The sequence below is a fragment of the Rutidosis leptorrhynchoides genome, chromosome 8, assembly GCF_046630445.1.
Source record: "Rutidosis leptorrhynchoides isolate AG116_Rl617_1_P2 chromosome 8, CSIRO_AGI_Rlap_v1, whole genome shotgun sequence".
Lineage (NCBI taxonomy): Eukaryota > Viridiplantae > Streptophyta > Magnoliopsida > Asterales > Asteraceae > Rutidosis > Rutidosis leptorrhynchoides.
The window spans coordinates 116,447,037-116,456,863 of NC_092340.1; the positions used below are offsets into that span (position 1 = coordinate 116,447,037).

The following is a 9,827-nucleotide window of genomic DNA, read 5'->3' on the forward strand; positions in this document are numbered from 1 at the left end:
TTTAATTGAATGCGATGATCTGTCTCGATTCCTCTGTCTGATATTTTCACTATAAATTTTACCTTTTCCGTTCCATTAATTTTCACCACTCCTATACTTTCTTTCTTAGTTCATACATCCAAAAGATTGTGAAAATGCTTAATCCCGTTCTAATCCTTGATATTTTCCTAGTTATCATTTCTGTCATCCTTCTTTTCAATCTTCCACCAGAAGAATCTGTTTACTTCTACTATTACTTTGGGGTGATACTATTCTTAATTCTACCGTGTCTTTATATTGCTATTCTTATTAATATCCACGGTTTGTAACCTCCGTGTTGTTATTGGGCTTTATATTTTCTCTTATATCTTGGAGCTCTTTGCCTTTTTATTATCCTCCTGACCTCTAGTAAGGCGAGTAACGGTCCAGAATTCGTAAGTATGGAATTTTGGATAAACAGCATGTTCTAAATAAGAAAGAATGTATTAGCACGATTTGATTTGTCAAATTACCAGAATCACTGAGAATAGAACTATCAAGAATATATTTTCTTGATATGTTCAGAAGTTAAGCAGAATGAAAGAGTTATGTAACATGGCACATGATGACGTTATGACCTGTGAATCATCACGTTCCAATAGAAACTCAGCATGACCTACTGTAATATAATCACGTTGATCAAGTGTCATTATATTATACTAACTCATGCATCAGTTCCCAACATTACTTCAATAACATTTATATTTTAAGCTCGAAAGTTTACAGAATATAGAAACTAACAGTTTCTATATGATGTAACACTGATAGCACGAAGAGATAACTAATTTCGGACAAGAAGATTTATGAAAATATCCTCAGAAATATCGAAGATATTTATGATGATATTTTGGGGATTTCTAAGTTCGATGGTTGATGAAGAAAGATTTTCCGTAAGATTTTAACATGACCTCGGAGCAAGATATTCTCTAAAGATTTCATCGGATCCAGAATTACCTGGATCCTTTGAATATAAGGTTTGGTCCTTGTATTTGTCCTTGGTCTCCTTCATGGTTAGCTAAATCTGTTTTTCAATACCAAATTTTATATCTAGCGTTCCTAACACTCCTTTCTTTATCATCAAACTTTTGGCCGTTTAGACCATCTACCATTTTTCTGTCTCCTCTACATTTAATGCTACGATATCTGAATCATCGGTTATCAATCCGAGGTGGTTTCAGGAGAATTGTGCTTTTAGATGATTAAACGCTGATAGTAATATGGTGGAATATAAAAGGTTCCCCAGTAACAATAAAAGAGCACGCATATATATCATGGTTATAATATGGTTGTTTTGAACGAAAAGTCGAAGTTGATTTGCTGGAGCTATGACAAAATTCGCTACTTTAAAAAGAAATTGCAAAGTTAATTTCGATAATAACAATGCTAAAGGAGCTAGCATAGATACGTTTCAAACGTTACTCATATTTCGAGTGTTTTCAGGTGCATAACTATATGCATAAGTCTTTTCTTCCGTAGATGAAGTGTGGTTGGTTCATCCTCTCGATTGAGATGTTTTCAAGAATCATGAAAGGTTTGAACGCAGATTGTAATTGTCAAGATTTAAACGAGGTTTAAGATGAAATCATGTGGCAACCTTGAAGAATTGTTTAGTTTCGTATGTTATAATCAATATTTTAATTCATTTTAATTGTCCAATGTTATTAGTCCTCAGTCGATAGTCCACAGTTGACAGTCCAATAATTCATATATAGTTTAATATATAATATTCAAATTAATTAATACATATCATGACCCGTGTACATGTCTCAGACTCGATCACAACCCAAACTATATATATTATTTGAGAATCAACCTCAACCCTGTATAGCGAACTCGTTCATTACAGTATATAGAGTGTCTATGGTTATTCCGAATAATATATATAGATGCGTCGATATGATATGTCAAAACCTTGTATACATGTCCCGATATTTAAATGTGTAAAATAAATAACAGAAATTAAATGACGATAAATAAAGTGCGTAAAGTAAATAACAGAAATTAAATGACGATAAATAAAATTGCGAGAATTAAAATTGGGATAATTAAATGTACAATAAGGAATTAACAGTTAGCTAGGAACAGTTAGCTAGGATTTTGTTAGCGTGGATTCTTAACAAAATTTCTCATAGTTAATTTATTTGTTTCTAACAAATTTTATTTTGTCCAATGTTTTCTTCATTATGCCACTTGTCGAATTCTGATAGGTCAAAATCCAAATATGAAATTGAATGAAAATGGTTATTCTGTGGTGAACGGATACGTATATCGGTGGATGTAAGTAGGATAGTAAATGACTGTTGAATCAGATTTGAAAGAATGTACAGTGTAACTTATTAATGTGAAATCTAAATATTCCTCGGGTATTACCTACCCGTTAAAATATTTTCACCATTAACAGTTTGTACAAAAGAATTTTTAATTACAATCTTTATGAAAACATAAATACATATATATTTTCTTCAGATGTAATCATGGATTTAATGAGTTAATATGATATTAAACTCATTTGATTTACCGTTAGAACAAGAATATATAATCTCTAAAACATTAGAGATTGCATAATCGCTATGTCGTACGAAGATAAATGATGTAGAATGATACGTAGAACGAAGATCATACTCGAAGTACAGATAGTGATATTGAAGCATGGATTGTTGATGGTACTGGTGCTGTTACTGATGGTACTGGTATTGATGTTGGTGATACTGTTGGTGCCGGTGACGTTGTTGAAGCTGGTAAGTTTTGCACCATGTTCTCCAAATTGATTTCTCGAGCGCGAAGCTCGTTGACTTCTTCTATTACAATGGGATGATTGTCGATTGGAACGAGCGGATAAATAAAATTTAATTTTGATGTAATATATAATCGTGACAAGATACTCTAGAAATGAGAGATAAAATGATGTTTCGGATTGTTTCGCCGATAAGAGATTCAGGTTCATCGCCAAGAGGTAAATTCAGTTGGTGGAATGGAAAGGATCGCTTTCTTCTTGTCTCTATTGGTTTAGTCGACTACGAACCCATAATTCATCCAGAATTGGTGATGACTGATTTTGTTGATCCATTCCAGTTATACTGCTTTCGAAGCTCAAGTGTGTTTCCATATCGGAATAGCTGTCAGAATTCGAGGAACTTGAACTGGTTGAGGGATTCATCTCGTATGATCAGATGAAGGATTTTCGATAAGAATTAGATTATAAGATGTAGATTAGTACACTGCAATACATAATTTACATATGCATATATAATACTAAAATCCCATAATTTACGGAGGAATCTACGGAAGTTGTCAGGCAAAGTTACAGTAACAGATACGCTAAGATATGAAGTAGCAGATACGCTAAGATATGAATTTTGTCTATACACTATTCATGCAGTCAATGCAGTAAAACATGTCTAGACTAAGAATGATAAGCAAGTGATTCTCTAAGAATGATAAGCAGGTAATTTTTGACACGAAATGATAAGCAAAACTTTTGACATGCAGACACGGTCGAAGTCCAGACTCACTAATGCATCCTAACGACTTATCAGTTGGACACACTAATGCAAGACCTGGTTCGCTAAGACCATCGCTCTGATACCAACTGGAATGCCCCGTCCTAATCTTACTTCCTCCTGGTTGATCCTATCACAGTCCATGTTGTTCAGGGATAGTCCTATATCAGAGTCGTGCCAATCTTCATGACATTCGGGTCTTCCCCCCACAAAGAGAGATGAGAAATACCCTTCCCATCTTTTCCTAATTTTGTCTTCCTTTACTAAAGTTTGACCTACTTCATGTTTGATAAACTTTATGTTGTCTAGGTCTCTACGTCTTCGCTCCCTATCTTTGGCTATCTTGTAAATATCATTAGCTCCTTCTTTGGAGTCAAGCTTCCTATACAAATCTTCATACGCCTTTTCTTTTATGCAGGCTACAGCCTTCTTAGCTTCTCTTTTGGCTTAATTATATCTCTCTTCAACCCTAGTTCTATCCGCAAGAGTCCCCTCCCTACAAGTGATGAACTCCCTAAACCTTTGTTGCTTAAGTGCAACTTTGCTTTGAACCTCGTCACTAAGCCACCAAGATTCTATATTAGACCTATAGCCTCTCGATGTTCCTACAGCCACACCTAAGGCTTCTCTGGCTACCTCTCTAATGGTGGTCGCTAGGCAATTCCACATCCGATCCGCATCATTATGAGATACCATTTCCACTTCTGCATTAACTCTTTCTACGACTAGAGTTTTAAAGGTCTATGCCTTCTCTCCATTCAACTTCTTCCACAAGATTCTAGGTTGGACGGGCCTCACACTCTTGGTAACCCATCTTTGGAGAACCAAATCCATGACCAACAATTTGTGTTGGGAGGAGCAGGTCAAGGCCGTTAGGACCTTACAGTCTCTATAAGTCCTAAGGTCCCCTTTTCGAAGCAACAAATAGTTAATCTGGGTACTATGACCCCCACTATGGAAAGTTGCTAGCTGAGCATCCGTCTTCCTGAAGAAAGAATTTGCCACTACCAAATCGTGAGCGACAGCAAATTCGAGAATGGAGATCCCTTCCTCATTTCTAACTCCGTACCCAAAGCCCCCATGGACACCCACATAGCCCTTCGCATCAGTTCCTATATGCCCATTTAGATCCCCCCCAATAAGTAAACGATGGTCCGGAGGGCTCAACCTCACAACCTCATCTAACGATTCCCAAAAGCGTCTCTTTTCAGCTTCTCCTAGACCCGCATGGGGTGCGTACGCGCTAATGACCATGAAGGTTTCTTCCTGGATAACTAACCTAACCATCAAAATCCTATCGCTACGTCTACTCACATCTACAACATTATCCTTATAAGGTGGACCTATAAAGATTCCTATCCCGTTTCTAGCTACCCTAGACCCTGAGAACTACAACTTGTAGTTGTTGATCTTTACCGCCCCTAAACCCTTCCATCTAGTCTCTTGGACACACAAAATGTCCACTTTACGCTTATGTAAAGTCTCGGCAAGTTCATACGATTTGCTAGTCAGAGTACCTACATTCCAACTACCCACTCTAATCCTAACCGGCTTCGCTACCCTATTGCTGCTTCTAGGCCCTATACACCTACCCGCCCCTGAGCTAGAAGGACATGACCTCAAGTAACCATGCGAACTCCTAGCGTCTATCTTACCCTATCAGGTGAGATCGAGAAAAAATAAATAAATAAAATAAACAGACCAACTCAACCAAAAAAAGAAAGACAACCAGAGCTAAAGGTAATGTAGAAAAAGAAATAATAAGTCAATAAGAAACCCAACCAAAAATCTAGCTTATAACAGATTAGAAGGAAAAAAAACTACAAGTATATTAAGAAATAAAAGTAGCAATCCTATTATCACCTCCTCTACCTAAAAGTATCTGATACTACATATCTAATATCTAATATATAGAAATAAATATAGCGATTGCAACCACCAATGTAGAAATAGAAACAGCTACAACTATTACCCAATAAGTAAATATATAGTCTGTGATATATTAAAGAAAATGGATACACAGTTATATGTAAATATAGCTACGTGATGTATGGAATAATAAAGAGGCAAAAGGGGAGTAGATGTAACCCAAAATCCGGTAACCAAGTTATCCGGTGGTCGGAAAAAAGAAACAAGAGTCGTCCGACAAACAAGTTTGAAAAACGGAAGCAGCACGGGAAGTTTCTGATGGAAAATCGTGTGTACTTTTAAATCAGATTAATGCAGCGGATAGTTAAAATAATAATCAATTATTATTTTATAAACCATTTACAAAATTAAATATTAATATATTTAAATTTAATAAAACATGCACATGATTAACGATCCCGAAGATCCAGTTACACCATTAATAATTGTAAAAATATGTAATTCACAAAGTGAGTAAACGATATACCTTTCTTGAAAAACGAAGAGAAACCTACGATCAAAAGTATGACCGTCTATTTGGATAGTCCACACTACACTTCAAACAACGTCAATGGATGCTAGTCTAAATCCAAGTAATAATTAATCAACCTTTGATTAATATTATGAACCCAAAATAATACTCCCTATGTGTTTATGGATGATATTGAAATGGAATAATAGGATATCTTTCTATTCAATATTTGTAATCTCTTTTCTAGTTTGTTTTCTCGTTTTTATTTCTCAAAAAGAACCAACACATATTAGAATATATATGGTCTTACAAGGTAGCTAAGCATATCCTTTTAGTATACTTCTAAGAGGATAAAAACAAAATTCAAAAGATACCATATTGATTGATCACTTAAAATCAATTTATATCAATCACAAAAAGTCTCGGTGTATATGTGTGTGACCCCGAAGGCTTAAATGAAGTTAACCATATAGTTATATGTTGTACCTTGCACATTAATCCTACAGACTCCCACTTGTGCTTGTCACAACACCAAGTAACTATACAAACAATGGTAAGCGTCTAGCAACACGTCATTGTCCCCAAATTCACATGAGGGTAGTTTCTCGAAACTGTTTATGGTAAGTGTTAAATGTCATTCGTCCTTTTGTTTCAGATACTTTAGTTAAACTTGAGATATGGATCATCAGTCATTCTCATTTGTTTAACAATTTTGTTTCTCGATCTTAGAACTAAATTAGATCACCAAATTAATTAAGTATCATCTTAATTATATCTGGGTGCGGCCACACAAATATCTTATTCATTCATCAAGGAGCTCATAAAGTATCTAACTCCAAACATTTTAGAGGAACAAATCCTATATTGCATACACGTGTCTATCACGAGCTTTACATTATACCCAATAATGGCCTTTATAACAGCCTTATTCAGGACAGCGTTTAACCATATCAAAGTACAATGCTACACTCATCAAGACAGGCGTGCATCTCAAGTCTAAGGACACAAAGACATAATCACTAAAAGATTTACTACTGACTACGATCCATGTAGTGACATCTCATGGCTGGGTCATTCCAATATTCATCATCAATGAATACATATGAATTTTGGTCTTAACAAGTTAACTATTCATCATCAATGAATATAACCAAAATTTCACATTAATCTTAATTCATGTTATTCCCATAATATGACCGATTATGGAGATTTTGAATAATCAACAATTATTCATTGATTAAACATGCTAATATAGAACACAATAATATAAATGAAAATGATCATACCAACTATATATCAATTCATTAATATAAAACTGCTTAATGTTCCAAAAATATCCAAATACTAAATTACAAATGAAAAAGATCAGCAACATAATGAAGTCTAGTATTACTAGAATGATCATCATACTTGTTGTGCATCATGGGCTTCATGAATGGGTCAGCCACATTATCATTTGTATGAACCTTTAAGAATACTAATATCATTCATCTTAATGAATGTAGTCAAACTTTTGAAGAATGTGCCAGATACTTTTATGTACATGTGATTCTTTCAAAAGTATATTAACACTCGAACTATCACAGTTTATATTAGAAGATTAAATGTTGTGTACTACTCTGAGTATAACAATAAACTTCCTTATCCAGACAGCTTTCTGGGTAGCTTCTTAGTCAACAATGTATTTTGCTTTTGTTGTAGATTGTTCAATAGTGCTCTGCCTAGAGCTCTTCCAATCAACTGTCTTGCCCATCATGACAAAGAAACAACGTGACTGGATCGAGAATCATCTTGATCAGTTTGGAAACTAGAATCAGTATAAAACTTAATACTTAACTCTTCTTCCAAACCAACGTAAACCAAGAACATATCATTAGTACTCTGCAAATACTAAAGAATATTCTTAACAACAATCCAATGTACTTCATCTGGATTATATTAACAATGACTCGTCAAACTCAAAACTAACGAAACATTGAGTATAGTACATATCATGGCATACATAATGGATCATATAGCAGAAGAATATGTGATACATTTCATTTGTCTCATCTCATCTGCTGTGATAGGACTTTTGAGACTTTCTCAAGGTTATGCCCTTTTGCATTGGCAAAGCTACATGCTTGGAGTTTTGCATGCTAAATCTCTGCAAGATAATGTATGTACTTTGATTCAAACCAATAAGCCAATTGGATCTATTGTATAGATCCTCATTCCAATAATATAAGTAGCTTCATCAAGATCCTTTATGGAAATACATTTTCCAAGCCAAGACTTCACATCTTGCAAGTTGGAATGTTATTTATAATAAGTTATATGTCATCAACATATAAGATCAAGAAGACTACTTTGCTCCTACTAGCTCTAATGTAAACTCATGGCTTATCTTGGTTTTGAGAAAAATTAAACACTTTGATTTTCTCATTAAACTTAAGATTCTAGCTCCTGGATGCTTGCTTTAATCCATAAATGGATTTTAGAAGCTTGCATACTTTATTAGGATGCTTAGGATTCATAAACCCTTCCGGCTGAACCATATATACGGCCTCACTTAGGTCACCATTTAGGAAAGCGGTTTTGACATCCATTAGCCATATTTTATTATCATGAAAAGTAACCATGGCAATAAGTATCCTAACTTTTTTAAGGCTCGCGACTGGTGAAAAACTTTCATCATAACCTTTTGTCACCAATTGAGCTTTAAAAGTGTTTACATCACTGTCCATATCAGTCTTCCTTTGAAGACCCATTTTTACCTCATTGTCTTACAATTGGGTAGAAGATCAATCAAGTCTCATACTTGATTATCCTTCATGGACTGCATATCTGTATTCATAGAACCTAGTCATTTTCAGATTCAGGATCTGATATGGCCTCACGCAGCTAGAGGGTTCATCATAATCACTTAGTTGAGGTTTATCTGAATTAATTAGATAATTAAACCTCATAAGCCGATGAGTTCTACTAGATCTATAAAGTGCAGGTGTAACACGTTCTGGCTCACCAACAGTACGCTCAGTTTCAACGTGTGGATTGCTATTGCTTACTAAAGGTATGTTACTTTAAAGTACTTGAATTTCTTCAAGATCTACTTTACTCCCACTGACTTCTTGTAAGAGAAGATCTCTTTCCAGGAATTTAGCAGACCGAGCAGAAAACACGTTGTCTTCAGCTTGGTAGTAAAAGTAGTAACCCATTGTTTCCTTTATGTATCGTACAAAGTAACATTAGATAGTTCCGGGTTCTAATTTGTTTGAAGTGTCATGCTTCACGTACATATTACAACCCCAGACTTTCAAATAAGACAACTTTGGATTCTTCCCATGCCATAACTCATATGGTATCTTTTCTACCTTCATAGTTGGAATGACATTGAGTATGCCTACAGCAGACTCTCATGCATATCCCTAAAAGACGGTAGTAGAGAAATCAGACTCATCATAAATCAAACTATATCAAGTAAAGTTCGATTCCTCTTACTCAGACACACCATCGTGTTGTGGTATGTAAGGTAGAGTGAACTATGAGACAATCCCACAATTCTTTAGGTGGTCCAAAAAAACTCTCGAATCATAAACTTACTTACTCCATCGGAGCGAAGTGCTTTAATGGTCTTTCCAAGCTGATTATCTACTTCATTTTGGAAAACTTTTGAATGTTAAAATAGCTTTATGTTTATGTTTCAGCAAGTGAACCTAATCATAGCTACTGTACTCATCAGTAAATGTAATGAAGTAAAATTAACTAAATCTATACATTGTTCTTAAAGGGCTACATACAACAGTATGTATTAGTCCTAAAAGATATTTAACTCTTTCACCTAAATCGAAGAAATGAGCTTTTGTCATCCTATCACATAAACATTACTCACATACATCTAATGACTCAAAGACATTTGATTCCAAAAGTCCGTTAGAATGGATTTTTGA

General features: G+C 34.8%; 1 protein-coding gene across 1 annotated transcript; it reads right to left on the reverse strand.

Annotated features, from left to right (window-relative positions):
- Positions 1-4,259: 4,259 nt before the first annotated feature.
- LOC139863766 (uncharacterized) lies at positions 4,260-4,772 on the reverse strand. Its single transcript, XM_071852372.1, has one exon. It carries the CDS (start codon positions 4,770-4,772, stop codon positions 4,260-4,262), a length of 513 nt encoding a protein of 170 aa, XP_071708473.1.
- Positions 4,773-9,827: the final 5,055 nt, after the last annotated feature.